Raw genomic sequence first — 18,979 nt, forward strand, 5'->3', positions numbered from 1 at the left:
AGTATCTTTGTATACGTAGTTGAATTTTCATTCCTTATTTGTATTACTACTGTACTTAACACCATTAATGTATAGTACGATATGCTAAGCCGCTGTATTACATTATAAGAGATATTTTTTAGAGAACCAGAATCTGCTGTTACCATATGCTGTCACATTTAAAGTGATGATATTTATAATTTAAAATATATATATTCATCAGATCAATAAATATATTGCATTAAAAGCATTTTTGCAATATTTCAATAACCTGAATTGCAATATTTTAAGTCTAGTTATGGCAATCTTTAAATTTGATTCCATCAAGGCATGCTGTGTAATACACATTGAGAAAATGCTTCAAATAACATTATTATTGTGCCTGAAAAAATAGGTGTTGACCTGAAACAAATGGAAACAGAAGCAGACTAGAAGATGAAGATATAGAGCTAAAGACAAATAATAATAATAATAATTAGCGGGGTCATTGTCCAAACTCAAAGATTTCCTAGTAAAGGAAAACAAAATGTGAGACAAAATTCTTGATTGAAAAATGATATGCCCAATATCAAAAATCTTAAGAAAATAGTTCTCTGAGAGCAACAACTGCACCTACAGAGATTCATTTGGTATTCCAAACTCTTGGGTCACTGAGAATAGGGCACCACCGTGTTTTATAATTGTGATGAGTGACATTATGTTATGTGATACCAGAAACCATTCATGTCAAATATATAGATACAGTAGATCTGTGAACAGCGCACCCCCTAACACACACAACCATCTCTACCCCAGCTCACTTCTAGCATGCCTTTTCAAAATAGATTAAAGGAAAATCGTTTTAACTAGAGAAAGAAATTTCTCCCTAAAACCCACATTTTCGTTATGTGGGGATACATTCAGGTACATCATACCTCCTTTCAGACTAGAAAACTTTAACAGGAACATTGATAAATATTAGAATAATTAGTATTTTGTATCAGTCTATTAATGTGAAACAGCTACATAGTGAAGTTCACTTTAACACTTTTAAGTGTTTTCACTTACTGGTAGGAGGATCACATCTTGATTGTAGCTGTAGAATTAGCAGTATTGTGACATGAACAGAATACAATGGAATTCTGACTTGAATATCTGACCAACATGCTCTTAGGAGCCATGACAATAAAGAATGCACAAAAATTCAAATGTATTACACTCTTAAATGTAATATGCAGAGTGAAACAACAGAACAACATAGAACTTAAGGTTAAATATAAGATCTTTTATTTAACCAAGAATTTCCCATAATGTTTTAGTTACAAAGAAAAGAGGGTATAAAGAGTATATGGGGTATTGCATGGTTTATTAGACTAATTCTTGTAAACAACATTTCTATAAGGTATTAAGAGACCAGCTAACATAATCCACTGCTTACTGGTTTTCTGCCCATTGCAGTGATTAACATCTGAGTGCCATATTGTTAGATTTCATCAACCCATCCAAGTGCTGAACTTTTTCTCCAAACTACCTTAGGCACAGCACATGGGCTAAAATCTCGGCCTCAGACAGGTTAAAGAAGATAAATCTATATAATGAAAGTTAAGGTATTTTTCTCCAGTGTTCCAGTCTTACACATCCATCGCAGTTCTGAAGTGTATCTTTGGGCTTATAATAGGCTACAAGCTAAAGGAACCTATTTTTAGGAACTCTGTGTCAAAAAGAATATAATGATATTTAGGGTTGTTTGACTTCTATGAATGATCCAAAATTTGATCTTTTTTGAGGTGCATGTCACACAACCTTTTACAAACAGAAATCGTCTAGAAAACACTTAAGAATGTTTAAATATTACTGTTAAAGGAATGCAAGTAGTAGTACATATATTTGTACTTATTCAAAGATGGCCAATTGTGATACTCACAAGCAGTGAAATGTGAATATTTTTAGAAAAATAGTAATTATTTAGAACAATGGAGTGGTCTTCAGAGTACAGTCATAAACACAAGGTTATGGAAACATGTTGGTTAAATTATTTTAGAATTAGTATACCATCACTGGCTACTCATAAAGCAGATATTCCTAGTTTAAGATGCAATTAAACTATCAGGCTAAAGTGATTAGCATGTGTCAGAAAATTGCAGGTTCTGAAAGAGAATGATCCAGGCAAGGTTTTGTTAATAACATAGCAGAGCAATTTTCTAATTTGTGAATCAAAGTCAATGTTTATCGATTATATTTTAGACAGTATAGATATTTCATAGTGACATTAAAGTAGCGAAGTCTGGTAAGACTGTCTAAACCCTGTAATATAAGTTGACTTGCACTTCATAAAGACATTTTTAGCAGAATTAGTTTTAAATACAGGTATTCTGATGGTCAATAATAATTCTTCAAGCAATTAAGTTAACTGCAAATCTAAGACTCTTTTTCATTTTTCTTGCTATCTGGTAGAACCAGTTAGTCTTAAGAGTGAGTAAACTGCTCTCTTAATAAAGACCATTAATGGTAAAACACAATTATAATAATGTTGTTTCTTTTAAATTACTCATTTTTTACACTATTAAAAAACAAACACACATTTGAGCAGAAATGATACTATTAATGGAATTTTATTTATTATAATTTAATATTTGTAATAATTAATTTCTTGTACAGATAAATATTCTTTATGTAACTCTGCAAAACATTTTGTCCAACCTGAGTCACAGATTCAATGTAGCAAATGAAGGCTATTTCATACAAAAACATTTTGGAAAATGTATATAGTTTATAGCTGCAATTAATGATAAAACGTATATTATATTTATATATGTGTTTTCCCTTAAGATATTTTAGAAGGCTAGGGGCCAGGACGTTACTTTGTGGAAGGATGGAGAGCTAAGGTATGACTATGGAAGTGTTTTGTTTTAATTTCCACAGCCAGCAACCTGAACAAATGGCCCTTCCACACTATATAGGACCACACTAAAACAGAAATACTGCATATTGAATTCCACTTCACACGCAGCCTGTCATCATTACCCCACTGTTCAGAAAAGACAAGACCTTTCAATGCAAAACATTTGCAACTTCCACAGCTTACATTATTTTAACAAATGCTGCCATTGCTTAGGGCAGAGAGGAATACCCTACAGAAATACTGCATTAAAAATTCCAAACACATTCTGAGTGCATTTTGCTTAAAGAAAAGAAGCCCGACCTTATTGAGGTACAGTACAGTACTATTCAGCTCTTACATCAGACAACAGTCAGGTAACAGGACCTAGAAGTTCAGACAACAAAAGACCCATCTGAAATTTCCAAAAACATGTTGCATTGAGTGAACATCTTTCTGCCTACATGGGAAGAATAGGAGCTAGAACAATGCATGTTTAATTTTATACAAGTGCCTAAGGAGGCATACTCGTTAGCCAAAGCAAAAAACTGTAGTAGTATTGCAAAATGGCTTTAAAAGACTTGTACAATATATAGCATGAAGACAGGGAGTCAAATGTCATTATAAAATATTAATATTCTGAAGCAATACCAGATAATTTGTGGCATCTTCAGCCCAAAGACAGTTCTTCACTGCTTCACTGTGTAGAACAGAGACACTTCAAGTAAAAATACTGCATACTTCACACTAAACATGGCCTAGACCTAATGACTCTTTCTTTATAAGAGGTCCCTAGGCTAGAGAAATACTGCAATTAAAATTCAATACCGCACCAATCACTTATTACACCTGCTCTATTTCATAATATTCTCCCATCACCTTTTTGTGATAGATGTGGCTCTGCCCTTGTCTGGTTTCTAAGCATATATGTGTCCAATTGAGATTTTTAAATATTTAAAATATTAAAGAAACACAAAAAAAAATTAAAAACCTGTGACGCAGGTTCGACCCCCAAAAACAATTCATTAGCTTCTGACAGGCTCACCGAAAGTCTCAGAAACTCATCCCCTAAGACACCTGAACTGTTCTTTTATAACACCGTAAACATTGTCAAGTTAAACACATAGAAAAAAATATTTTTTTTTGTTTTTCATATTTCACAAACAGACAAGAAAGAAAAATTAATTTTTTGTATATTTTTCGTGTTTTAATATTCTCATGTTCATTCTTTTTCAATAAATAGTTTTAAAATTTTATATATAGTGGAAGACTTCATATTTTTGAGTGATGTTTTAATGGTGTAAATTAAGCCTTTTCATAAAGTGTGGGAGTCAGAGGGACCATAATGTATATTGTGGAAGGGTCAACAGTCACTTATGATACACGAAGGGCTGAAAGACCTTCCTTCATATATCATAAGTTATTTGTGAAATGTGACCTCAACACATCAGAATATATTTATTTGGCTTTTTGAGAAATAGCCCCTGACCCTCCACTTTCTAAAACAGACCTCATTCACCTTGATCTTTTGTAGTTTTCATTGTTCTGTTCAGCTAAGTCTGTTCTCTCATTGGTTCTCTCTCAACTGATTGGTCACCTCTCCTCCCACCCCTCCCCTCATTGTTTTCCCCTTAGCATCACTGTAGCCATTAACAGTTACATAATATTCTAAGCAATTAGATAATCTGAGGAGAAACAAGGATACAAAATGAAAGGAAAACAATAATTTATGAAGAAAAGCAACAGGTGGAAGGATGAGGAAGAGAGAGGTAGTGAGAGAAACCCTGACAGACAGATAAACAGCCCTTGTTTTTAACATTGTTTTCTTCAGAAAATGCATATGATGGAAATAAACTGTTTTTTAATTAATTAAGAAAGAAAGAGAGCAAATTATAGAACATTCAAATTAGCATTATGACAAGAAAGATATGACATGTTGCATCCATTCAGAGTCAGAGAGGCAGACAGAAATGCATGTAACACCCATACACATTTTTTCATGCCCTATGTGCTACTGTGTTGGTCGAGCCCTTAGTACATAAAATTTTTTTTAAGCATTTTTAGCTATTCTTTACGTTTCAACTAATGTCTCTCATTTATTCCTCAGTTTTCCATATTTACAAGTTTGCAGCTAATTTGCAGTCAATTCATGGTGACACATAATTTTGCTCAGGCTATATAGCAATGATAATGGACTACATAACAATGATGATGTTAATAAAATGTTAAATATCACTCTTTTGCATGACTTAAGTAGTGATCATGCTATAAAACATATTCAGGCTTCAAAACTGAACATATACAAGGCTTACGATTGTCTCTTTTCATCAAACTAAAGACACTCTGATGCTTTCTTAACACTCTCACACAGGTGGTTTACACTATTAAATGTAATGTGTTTGACTTAGTTATTAAATTTTTTCATTAGTTGACTTTGTATTAAAATAAGTTATTTTTCTCCCTGAAAGATTATGATACTTCAATGAAGGATGACAAGGTGCTAGGAAATATTAATACAGTTATAAAGAATTGAATTTACATAGACTGTCAGCATTATCAACTTGTTTTCACAGTGAGTCATTTGGCAGGAAATTGTGTCAAATATTGGAATGATTTCTAACTAAAGAAGCATTGATACTCATTTTTTATGCCTGCTGATGTATTCGTGTTTGGTGGACAGTTCAGCATTTTGCATCATGTAAATAATCTGAAGAGCTTTATACAAAAATAAATTCTTGTTTCTGAAAAGTGGCCAACTATTACATGCATGCTATTTTATACTGACATAGCAGAATACATTTGAATAAGAAGACAACATACAGTACATCTGTCACAAAAAAGTTTCCTGGTCTCTTAGTATAGAATTGATTGGCATGGTCCCTGCCCTGATTTGTTTAATATTCACTTATTTCTGGTCCAGGATCTCATTTTCTAATCTTTAAATATTTTCCCTTGTGTTTTAGTAACTTTACTTTTTGTACAATTGACAATGTCCATTAATGTATATACTTCATAGTATAGTGCTAGGATAAAATGATAAAGGGCTATAAACTCCAGACAAATCTACCTAATAATGTTTCGGATGTGCTATTAATGTTAAAACTGAAATTTGCAGTGAAAACAATATTACAGTAGAATTAATTATTTCAGTATGACATACTCTTGTTACAGCTGCAGATGTGGCTATCGCATTACTGTTTCTTTTTGTACAGTTAGCTGTTTTTTCTTCTTTGTGTCCATGATGGTGTTTGTCATTATTGTTGCTTTGATTATATCACCTCACCAGGCCTTGGAGCAGGACCACGAAGTGTGAGACAATGGTGCGACCAATGAGGCCCCATTAACAGGCTATCATATGACTCAATGAAAATCATGGACACTGGACAACTCCATAGTACATTACAGAACACCCTAGCAATCATTTTGCCTAAGTCAGAAAGGCTTTTGATTTTTTCTTTTTCCAGTATATATGCATAAAAACCTCAAGAATTTCAAACACTGAACGTTAAATGAATATGTACAAGTGTGTATGTTAGTATGTATATATTATGTGTCATTTTATGTTTGATGTAGCTCTGTTTTATTTACTAATATGCAGCACACTTTGTGCCAGTCCTTTGGAAAAGGCTCTGTACCAGAAGATACTGAATTTAACTGGTATTTATTGTTCATGGGTTTTCTTCCACAATCCAAAGACTATTTAACATTGCAACATGTATGTCTCTATTTTTTAATATAATTGATTACCCTGGTTGAATTTAGATTTTGGAATATGGAATGAGCATTACAAAACTAAAAAGGCTCTGACTGTAGTTAGTGCTCTAGATTTAATTCCTGTTTAAGATGCTTGCTATATGAAGTTTGAAGGTTCTCCCCATGTTTGTGTGCATTAACATTTCCATTGATGTTAGTGATTTCATGTCATTGTTTAAGGATGTGTGGACTGGCATTCTGCAATGGTGTGGTTAGCTGCCAGCACTGTCTGCACTTTTTTGGCCCTCAAGTATGCATGGAAAGTTATGGTCATAGTAACTCCCTAGATTATCAAAAGGCTATAAGGTGCAGCCACACTGCTTTAGAAATGGATTGAGTCTAACAAATATTGCATGCAGACATGCATATAATGGCATTTTTGTAAATACAGTATATCAAAAGATGTACTGGAAGTGCTGACAGTCTTACTACTATGGAATGGAACTGATTGAGTGGCCTTGCTCCACAAACATTTTCACTTCTTTGGTATCAATAAGTGTTATTCGTTTTTACCATGGATATTAATAGGTGTTACTGGTTTGATACTTCTTTGATTACATATTTTAATGTAATATTTAATCACTCATATTTTTATAATGTTATAATTGCAACATTGTATTAACTTTATAATGCTGAAAAATACATAGTCCTGGTTCTATGGCAGCTTTAAAAGGGCTGCAATACAAGAAAAGCACTAGGAAATATTCTAGGATAAAACAATTGCAGGAGATATTTTCCTATTTTAAGCAGGAGCTGATAAATGAGCAATCTGGGATCAAAGTACAGTAGATGGCAATTAGAGAAATAACTAGCAGCCTCTGCAGCTTTGATCTTATCAAGGATCTCAAGCCATTGTGCAATGATAGTCTGCAGTAGGGCATGACCAACACAGTGAAAGAACTTGCTGTGCTTGTCTTTCCTTTCCTTGACAATGCTATTCACTAATCCTTTCTGAGCATTGAAAGAAAACATATAGCACTTTACTCAAATTGGTTTTCCTTTTTACTAGTTTATAAATGCATGACTACATATTGATTTCTATTAAATGGAGGACTCATTTTATCTTTCAGAACTAGATTAAACATATATCTAGCACTTGCTTTTTCCCATCTGTTACAGTATCGACTATCTGCTGTTGCCACTCTACATTAGTTTGTTCATTATATCATTTAAATATTAGCCTTCCCTTGAATTCAAAATTCGTATATTCCACAGAAAAGTTAATATTAATATTTGCTGATACCAGCAGATACAGGTACCACTAAAACTTTTCATATTTTATCATTTTGCAGCTTTTAACTTCAAAGTCTCAGTTTTCATTTGTTGACATCAGCTTGAATTACTTGATAATGTTTTATTTCTACTAATTTAACTGAGGAACATATGGACATTTCTCACAGCGTTCAAAGCACATATTTGCCCCAAGCAGGCATTCATTGAATCCTTGTACACTGACAACTTATTTCACATTTCATATTCACAGATGTCTGTCGATATTAGTTAAGAGAATGGTAATTAACATGTATGGAAGTTTGAAAAAAAAAAACCTTAACCTTCTTTCTTCCAAGAAATTTGAATTATTTTAAAATATTATTACTGGTGATATCAGATAGGTAACTGATAATCACCTTTCCAGGATTCTTTTAAGGGCCCTCTCGATATTCATCCTGTGTCCAACCCGGGTCACTCCCAGGTCAAAGTAGTCATCCTTGGTGAGAGAGGGTAGATGAGTTCCATCAATTTCATTGTCCAAGAAATGTTCACGATGTTCTCCAAGATTCAGATAATCTAGCCAGTCAGCCACATCAAATTTTGTCCAATATGGTAGTGGTTTGTTTGCAAAGGGCTTGTTTGGAGGAAAAGGTAGACCAGGTCCAGATCCAGTACTTGCTCCGGACAGAAAGAGTGTTGGAGAAAGGGAACGAGATACCATTGAAGATAAAGGAGAAGTGCCTGGACCCCCAGAATGAGAAAATAAAGGAGGGGAATGGGAAAAATAAGAATCAGCCATGGCATTGGAAGGTGAAGAGGTTGGAGAGCCCCTAATGTCAAAAACTCCTGTGTACATGGGGGTTGTTGGAAGAATAGGGAGGGACGATGGGCGAGGAGGGCTAATTTTGGGACGTTCTGTAGGAGATATCAAGGGGCTGGGGGCTCTGCGACGCTGAGGACTACCCATTCGGTCCGCAGACCCTCCTCTCATAATTTCAAATTCCAAAGCTTTGTTTCTTGGGTGCTGATGATGATGTTTGGGTGAGGGAGGGTAATGGTGAAACTGGGGTGACTGAGAGGGAGATGTGGGATTGGGTGGTGGTATTTGAGATGTTGGGGACTGAGAAGATGACTTGCCCCAGTTCTGAAAGTGGGCTGTGGGCTGGGGAGGAGGGGAAGGTGAAGGTGACTGTTTCTGTGGAGGACTCAGTGTAGGGGAGTCTTCTGAGAGCCTAAAGAGAAACACAAAAAAAAGACAGGAATAAATAAAAAAGAAGCAGAAAATTATACAGAAATGGTGCAATTTTGCAGAATAATAGTTCTGACTGGCTAGGACAAACCAGTTGCTGCTGTAAACATTAAAATGCATTTGGAAAAATTAACAGCAAAAACCAAAAATGAACAAAATATCCTAAATATCATCAAAAATTACGAAAAAAAATTTATAATACATGACCTCATTACCATCAGTTTAGCATACTTTTTCTGGTGTGTTTTTTGATACTTCCTTTTTTATAATTTAACATTTGGCACTGATACAAAGCTAATTGCAGTGTCATTTCAAACTATGAATTTCTCATGAAATTATTATCTTGCCTTTGAAAGGCCATTTAATTATGTCCCTCTCTCAATTTGATTTCCTGTTGGACAAAGACTGTTTAAAGGATGTAAAGAAGAAGCTCAGGCCAGCACAACCCTAGCACCATTGGCAATCTTCAGAGTTGCTTGAGAAGACTTGAACAGCCTAACTCATTTTTATGAAACTGAACTGGAAATCTGCCACTATACTGTAAACAGCGGACCACCAAGAAAGGAAAAGGTGATTGTCTTTTGAAGAAACTAAGCAATGTGCATATGCTCTAACCCAGTTAACGTACACGACTTGAAAATGTTTAACACGCACAATCATATCGGTAGGGGGGTGGGGGGGGGCCGGACGTTGCTTTAAAACAAGCGCACAGCTCAAACTTACATGCAACTCTTCATTCTGAATACATGCTCTCAGCTATCTGATCTCTGGTCCGCTCTCCGCCCACATGTGACACTTAAATTAAGAAGCCTGCAGACAAAGAAACCAAGTATTTACTTATTTTTTTTTTTTTTTAATACAAACAACGAAACTAACAAAAGGAACCACAGAATTAGTTTTTTTTTTCGCTCGCAACCAAACTACTGACCTACTGCTAAAGACATAAAACAAGGTTTAATATTGCTGCCAGGATGTTTTGATTGCATCACGGATTTTGTTAAACGGTAACTGATCTCGCCACTTTGATCTAATTATAATTTGTTTTTCTTTTTATATCCTAAGGATGAAATATCCCTTGATAATTAGAGACACTGTTATTTGAAGTTTTTTTTATTTAGTGTTAATTCAGAGGGAATAAGCAAGACAAGTCTGAAACAAGTGGGGGAGAGGTCCAAGTTTGAACAGAAAAGATAGGGCCTTGTGGAATCATGTAGCAGCTTGTTGCATCACATTGTGTCCAGAAAGGGTATCAAATATAAATATCCAATTGCAAAATATCACAATTAGCAAATGTTGCCATATAATTCCATGAATCCCTGATACTTTGGTCATTCTAAATGTTTCCTGAGTCACCATGTAACAAGAAATATTAACATTTTCAGTTCGTGCATTTTACCATTTCAATGATTTTTACACTCTTTGTCATGTGTAAAGTTGACACTTATTTTGCAATATAGCTTAAGACAGAAGACAAGCTGTATAAAATAAGGATTGATAGATATAATGTAAATAATAATGTAAATAACAATAATAATCTTGCTGGTTCAGAACATTTAGATTAGTCAAAACAGTATTTATCCCTGATATATAGGTTCAGTTCAGTTAATGCAGTAACAATAGCAGTTGTGCAATTACAATACTTAAAAAGCTTTTTATTGTGTGGAATTAATTTTTTTGTTATAAATTTTGCGATCATTTGAATAACTTGAGAAGTACATACTATTAAAGAAATATTTAAGATTTGCAATTGTTCTGATTTGTCCAAATACATTTGATTAAAGTTAAGTTTACTTATCAATTATAAGCAGCTATTAACAATCAATAAAATTGCATTTATCATGTAATTAACAGTGACAAATTCTTATTGAAAATAGTGAGATTTAAAACATGGACTATCATTTCTTTCACGATCTGAAGGATAGTTGGCATCATACATAAATGGAACACACTTGTGACTTTACAAGAACACACTATTGTTCAAAGCCATATGTATTGAAATGTAAAGTACAGAAGTGTGCCTAATTCAACCCTATGATATTTTTACAGGAGATATCTAAACCATAAGAATGGCTGTCTTACATTTTGTACTTCTATATCTATTAGTATGGATTCTATTACTATATCAAACCATGATTACACCAGTCAGTATTCTTTCTATGGTGCAAATATTAAAATTCAGTTATGAAATCACTTACATTTTAATTACAATCAATTGATCCTAGTCTCATTTCTGTGCACAAGAGATTCCTGCTACATATCTAACATTCTGTTTCTTTCCAACAAGTTCCTGCACCTATGATACATCACAAAATTTTGCAGTTTTACACTGTTATCATATTGTAACTGTACAAAGTATGAACCCACCAGATCTGTACAATATAGAAGATATTATTATCTTCCATTTAGGCTATGGAAAATGCCACTTCTGGCTCATACATAACAATGATATTTTACAGATATAGCCCTCAGAATATAACAATGTAAAAAAATAAGCTCTGGAAATATTAGGTGCTTTACAAAACAAAGTGTTGTAAATATCCAAGTATTTTTACTCTACTATAAAACAATAGAAAATGACAGTAAAATATTTCTAGAATCCAATAATTTATTATTGTTAATAGCATAAGCAAGAAAATGTGTGTAGATTTTTAAAAGCTGCTTATAATGAATATCTAAAATATGACTTTATTCATTAAATATTTTCATTAAAAATTATTTAGTTAATTTTTTTATTAATGTAGGCAGCTTAATCATTTATTATTCACTTAAAGCATTTATTACAGGATTTTATTAAAGGTTTGATGTGATTTGTTTTGATTTTATCCTGGAAATGTAGCCTTTTGATATCCACTGTATGTTATGCTTAAAAACAGCTGAATAAAAACTGGCCATTCTAAATAACTCTGCCAAGAAAGTATTTGTTTACTCCCTGTATTTTATTGTTTTACAGTTCCAGTGAGTAACATCCAGACAGCACTGCATCAGATCTGCCTTAGGTTCTCAAGGAGGAATTCTGATCTCTGAACTTTTCCACCTTGTGCCAGCTCTCCCATATATATATAATAATAATATATGATAAGGAAAAAAGGTCAAGTTTGAACTGGTGGTGCAGGATAGATGGTGGGTTCCCTGTAAGAGTTTACTTTGTAAGCTTAAGAAATGATGTGTCATGCTCTGTTCTTTACTTTAAAAGAAACTGTACTTCTCATTAACTATAAATGTTTCACTATTTGTTTTGATTTTTCTTTTCTTTTTGTTTTTAAATTGTGAACTGGTTTGGCCTAGGAAGTGTCTTTTTGTATTAGGTAGGGTCCTAGAGAGGAGTAGGTTTCTGTTTTGTTTCTTTTAAACTTTTTCCCCATCATTCTCATTGGAACCTCTTCAAGTTGATGCAGCAAGCACTGATACATGTACCATAGTGAAAACACAAATTTCTTTTTATACAGGAGATTGCTAGATAATGTTACCATATAACAAGAAGGTAAATACATAAAGCACCACACTGTTAAAATGTATAAATAAAATATTAATCAAATTTATAAATGTCTTCAATGGTTTGTTCCTTTTAAGAGTCATAGTAATATTGTAATGTGTATTCTAAGAGATATAAAGAAGTGCCCTGCAGGTCCATGTGCAGCAGACAACAGCATGGATGGCAGAAAGGATTCATTCCGAGCACCATAAACAAGATGCCACTGGAACAATTGAATAAAAAAGTTAAAAGAACATTAAATGTTTACATATGATAACATTATACTGGAATACCCTGCATAAATGCAGTTATGAGGTGAATCATGGGCCAGGATGTACTAAAGGAAGGTGAAATTCCAATGAGCTAAGAGAAGATACTGAATGATAGTTTAGAGAAAACTGATTTTGTTGAAACAAATGGTACGAAACAAGAACATACATAAGGTGTTTGACAAACAAGAGGAGACCACTTAGTCCATCAAGCTTCTTTGGTCAGCAAATAAACAGTCTTTAAAGAAAGGGGATTGTTGTGTGTATTTATAGCTGTCAGTTCTGGATTTCTGCACCTCCTAGTATGGGACCTTTAACTAAGATTTGGTGATATGAACGTGGCCTTTTCCAGGAAAAAAGACTACAGGCAGAGGTGGAAAATTAAATTGAGCTTGCTTTGGCATTTAAGATAATGCCTACAAATTACATGGTCCCTGAAATGAAAAGATAACATGAAGCTTGATGGAAATTTGCAGTCAACCACCAAATGTGGTTAGAGGAGAAACCTATTGCTAAGTAGAGTCTTGGAACTGGGAATGAAAATAATTTTGGATTGGTAATTAAATACTGTAAGTCATCCTAAAAGTTAGGAACAACCACAATTTTGTCTAGACATACTTGTGTTGTTAATTTGTTCCTTTTGTTTACATGCTTTAGCTACTCTCTTAGAAAATAAAATGAAAAGTATTTTTATACAATTATCTTAGTCTATTTTTATGTTCCAGGAATAGCTAGGGACACCCTAAAACAGTAAAATGCAGCTCTCATGAATGCAGCAGATATTACGTTAAGCTGATATTGTACAGCTCTGTCTGGTGTTCAGAGACAAGTAAATTGAACTAAGATGAGAAACGGAACCACCAAGGATCATAAACAAGACATCTATTATGAGGTTTTGCACTATTACCTGGAATCAGGGAAGCATTTAAGGGTGATTGCTTTCACATGGACACAAGTATACCAGTTGAAAGGTTTATATTTTGAGATAAAATACTATGACCTTCTATAAATAAGCATATGTCTTTAATACAGGAGCGGATCTTATAAAAATCTGGACAAGAAGGTTTTGCAGGAAGAGAATACTTCCTCACTCATCCTAGAAGTTTTCCACTAAATTGTGGACATTCAAAGACAATAAGGAAAAACATTTTTATTTTTATTAATGTGAAATATTTTCCCGTATTTCACATCAAAATTAAAACTTTGACTTATCATGTTGCTGGGTTGAATTGGCAATGATGGATATTTCATTAATATGTAACCTCTGTCACATATGGTGCACATAGGATAATATGTCACAGAGCTTGGCTGATGGATATGAAAAAGATCAATGCTTTGTCTTTGTCTTTCCCCCAAAGTAAAATAACCTAGTCTATCACAGGACCTTGCCTAATACACTCAGAATTCTACTGCATACTTTTTATACACAGTAGAATCTGAAAACCTTCACCTTTGGGAGACCAAACAAGTCACACTACTACTCAAATGCCACCTCTGAGAGGATTTGGCTTATTCCTCTCCTCCCTCCAGACTACTCCCTTCTCCATCTCCTTGGAAGCCTTTCTTTTTGCCACACCTCCAAGTTCAAGCTCAAAAGGAGCTTGGGGTCTTTTATGTCATCTGGGGAAGAGTGGCTAGGCTGAAGGGCTGGTTGAGTGGCTACAGGAAATCCAACTCAGTGCACCCTGAAGGTTCTCCCTCTGAAGCTGTAAAGAAAAACAAGCAAGGATTAAAGGAGATATGTAAAATCTGTGAGCACCTGTTAATGTTCTGCTACTTTCCTGGAATGACAGCAGTAATACATAAAACAATACTAGTGTTGAGCTTAATAAAGTGCTCATTTAACTCTCTGTTTATATATAAAAACAGTGACATTAGCTATTTTAATATATTAAAAGAACCAATTGAAACAGATACTGTACATGCGTTTTTATGAAAGAAAATGTTTTTAAGAAGTAATGCATAAGAAGGAGCTGAGAGGTTATCTATCCTTGGTAGGATTTTACTTTATCTTACATGAGAACTCTGAAATATTCTAAAATTAATTTAATAATGTCTGTGCCACTGGACTATTGGACTGTTGTTATCTCACCACCTTAAGTCAAGACCAGTGTAAATAAATGAATAAAATCAGCAGTCAACTATTTTTGTTTTGATGTACAGTGATTCACCCACCATTTAATTAAAATTACTTTATATATTTAGTCACATGTTTTCAATATAAAGGTTTTTAAGTGCAACTAGACAAGGTTCTTTAATGATCTAACTGACACAGGAAGAAAGCACCTTGTACTAGTTAAGGTCATAATAAAATGCTGGACAAGTGGACAAGCTTCCTCAGAGCATTCATCACCAATGATCAAACTCTGAGTCTGGAGTCCTTCCACAGGGGTAAGTCAGAACAGAATACCATTTAGGGGCTAGTTAGGGTACCTTAAGAATTTAACAATAGGATTAATTACAATAATGTAACAAAAAGTGAAATTAGTAAATATTTTCCATTTAGTATAATTGCATATTAAACATTAATATTTTTAGCATACCACTGCCTGCATTATTGGAGGCATGAAGTGCTATAAAATCTCAACAAAAAAGAATTCAGTAGAAGTTCTTTATCCAAAGCACTCCATTATATTTATTATGTAGTGCCAATTATGCGCTATATACATTATGGTGCAATGAGGTATCTTACTCTTGTATTGTTACAAATCTTATTAAGAAGACTTTGAATAAAAATGATAGATTCTTAATCATATCAGGAGGCAAAAATGTTGAAATGCGTCAGTCCTTAAGGAGGTGTTATTTTCCAGATATTAATATTAAGTTGTGTAGTCCCAGAAAAAAAACATAAACCAAAAATCTCACAGTACTGGCTCATAGTATACTGTGGATTTTTTTTTTCATTATGCTCCAGGGTCATCCTGCACTTTAACATAACACATAAAAAGAAAACCTACAGTACAAGACAGTTTGTTAAAATGTTAGAATGGTACAGAAGATGCCGTGTCTCACTTTAAATCATGTCTGTTACCTTGCCTATGGACTGCCATTGGTGGACACTAGATTTGTTCCAGTGTCTGGTCATCAGTTTTAGCTTATGTATCCTTGTAATTAAGAAGCCTGTTAAACCTCTTTACTTTGACAGTGAACCTCTCTTGTACTGGTCATTAGCTGTCTTTAACTTTAGCATGCTTTGCCCTGTGATGTTTCTTTTTACTCTCATGCTTCAACTTTTTTACCAACTGTTATGACCATATTGATTGCCTGTTGCCATTTTTGTGATTCTCTCTCAGTTGGTTTTCTTATCACAGCACATTTCAAACACGTCCTTGTGTCCATTACCCAAATGCATTCTGTGGGAATCTTATGTTACAATGATAAATCTGGATTTCATTTTATTATACTGTTAATTAAACAAAGCACCAATTGCTATGGGTGGTACTTTAAATTGTAATGAGTTTAAAAGAAGGCTGTTGCTGTGTGAAGAACCTTGCAACAGAAAATTATGGTAATAGAAAATGTTGTGCAATAACATGAATTAATTAAATTTTAACTAGCAAAACTACTGTTTTGGTGTGATTTTTGACTTTCCCTGGATATAGTTGCAACATTCTGCCATGACAGCATCATACAACAGCTCTCTAAAATTGGTTCCACCTCATTTTAAATCCAAATTGTTGTAAATAGTTTGGCCCCCACTCCAATGAACTTTAACTCCAAATTATGAAAGCAAGTATAACTGGGTTATATATTTTATATTTTATTTTACATTTTATATATATACTTTGTTTTGGCATTTTTGTCTCACAGCTCTATGAAACTGTGTAGCATTTACACATTCTCACCATTTTAAAGTGGGTTTTATTTCAGCTACTCCGGCTTTCTTGCCACATTCCACAACTATGCATGCTAGGTTAATTGGTGACACTAAACTGGCTAGCTGTGAGCAAGTATGGGTGTATTCTGTGATGGACTGATGCCCTTCAATGCGTGTTTTTGCCTTGTTCATTGTGTGGTTCTGTTAACTTGTTGTTAACAGTAACAGAAAAATCAGCACAGCAGAGTATCTCAATACTTTCCTTTAAAATTAATGCACTGAGAATTGGTATCAGAATTATTTTTTGTGCCATCGATATGAAAACAATGCATTTTATTTTGTATTTCAAAAACAAAATGCACTCAATTTTATCTTCCTATATATGATGTAATGATTCAGAGCTTACATGGCCTGTACACATTTAGGTTAAGCACTTGGCTTCAGTTTGGTTTTCAAAGAGTTACAGAAAAGATAGAGGTATAAAAAAAACTCAAAAATCAAGTGCTTAGGTGCACTATAAAATTGTCTTTCTTCCATGTCTCTTTCTTCCTTCCTGTCACTCAAAGACAGAAGGAAAAAGTAAAAAAAAAAGATTACAAGCACCCCAGGATTCTCCTCCTTAAGTGTTTGATTAACATGGAACATTTATATGTGTTTAAGAATCCAACCTTTTTCAACATTTGCTTATGTATGACACTTTGATAAATAATTTATTGTGAAAACAGCATGTTAGAAATTAAATGACATATGTCAAATCTAGAAATATACATACAGTTGGTTTAGCCCAGAGAATTTTAAATAAGACTGTTGAGAGGATTAAAATCTTCTTCCAAAATTAAAAAATATTTAAATCGGATATATTGAGCCATGGGTTTCTCTAGTTTAATAGACTAACATGTTTGTGCCTAAAGAGATAAGATTGAAAATTTAACTTTAGTCATATGAGGATGGAGATATTACATTGTAATTCCTAATTAACTGAATTCCAGTTATGAAAATATTACAAAAATTAAACACAATCATAATACTGTATTTTGACCCAGTAATCTGGATATTATTGTATTGTGATGTCACTGGCAATTGTCACCCTTTGTATCTACTGCTTTATATTTGAATGTGGTTGGCTGTTGATCATGTCTTTAATAAGAAAAGAGAAGGTATTCTGTATCTGAAAAGGTATCATTGACAGAAAAAGGTACTACATTGATTTCATCTCACAAAGAAATAGAAACAGCATATAAAATAATTAGGCTAACCAGGAGCACAGAACAGATGACATCATAACTTGGTACTGGTGGAAGAGGTATTGAAACTGAAAATGTTCCAGGCATGCAAAGAGACAGAAGTAAATTAAGATGCATAAAAAGCACCCTGAAGCCTTCTGAGGGATCAGAAAGAAATGAGTAGAAAGCAGAGGAAAGATTGGAGGCATTTCTGACACAAGATGGAAACATTAAAGAGGTATAATACTGTTGGGTTTCAAATAGATATTTCATTTCTAGGTGAAAGTATCTTCTGCTTTCAGGAAAAATCATCCCTTTTCGTTAGTTCTAAAACATTATACTTGGATATGTAAGTGCCACTCAAAATTGAAATACTCGTCTTCACTACAAATTTAGCTAATGATTAGAATTATGAACGATTCATGATCAAAATAGCAAGATTAGTTTACTATTTGGGTAAGTAGGCTATAATTATGTCTAAAGTAAAAAGTGCAGTTTACAAAAGTAAATAATCAATCAGGAGGATACATGAATGAAGGCTGAAGACCAAGAATGAGATTGGAAAATCTGAAGAAACTAATGTCAAATGATAAGAGGTCACTTGAGGCAACACAGAAATATGGATATCCAGAGTATGACATTTAAATACAGAAGCTTTAGACCATAAAAAATATTCAGAAAATAAAAGAGCATGGCAGCTAAACATGCTAAACTGTGAAGAATACAGAAGGAAGTACTGTCCAAACATATGATAGTACAAAATAAAAATACTTAAAAAAAAAAAAAAACTACAATTAATTTTCAGGGTATAAACTTTACTTACTTGGAAGTGACCGCTGCTGGATTAGTACCATTATCGCTTAATGTTTGCAACAAGCTGCTGGAGATTTTACAAGTCCATAGTGGCCAGTGTACTATTCTATAGTATGGTCGGGGAGTAAGCTTTTGAGATATAGTACTTATGTTATAGTTGCATTGATTTTCTTTGCGATACACAGTGAGTCAGAAGCACAAACAGAACCTCCAGACTTGTTGTTTAGTGTCAATTTCCCTAGCAACTTGGCAACACTACCATGAAGGTTTGCACCTACTCAACAACAAAATGCCAGCATGCCGTGACATTCCAACACAGCCTTATTAAGGATGAG

General features: G+C 33.7%; 1 protein-coding gene across 5 annotated transcripts in view; it reads right to left on the bottom strand.

The window, feature by feature from the left end:
• Nucleotides 1-2,551: 2,551 nt before the first annotated feature.
• shank1 (SH3 and multiple ankyrin repeat domains 1) overlaps nt 2,552-18,979 on the bottom strand; it is a 670,907-nt gene continuing 654,479 nt past the window's right edge. For 4 of the 5 annotated variants that reach the window (XM_039776090.1, XM_039776091.1, XM_039776088.1 and 1 more), the window contains one exon: nt 2,552-9,033. In XM_039776090.1, the coding sequence (XP_039632024.1) occupies nt 8,214-9,033 (820 nt within the window). In that variant the 3' untranslated portion in view covers nt 2,552-8,213. Of the gene's footprint in view, nt 9,034-9,773; nt 9,861-18,979 lie in introns of all 5 variants that reach the window. The other variant, XM_039776093.1, reaches the window with a different exon arrangement.

This window comes from Polypterus senegalus, chromosome 13, assembly GCF_016835505.1.
Source record: "Polypterus senegalus isolate Bchr_013 chromosome 13, ASM1683550v1, whole genome shotgun sequence".
Classification (NCBI taxonomy): Eukaryota; Metazoa; Chordata; class Cladistia; order Polypteriformes; family Polypteridae; genus Polypterus; species Polypterus senegalus.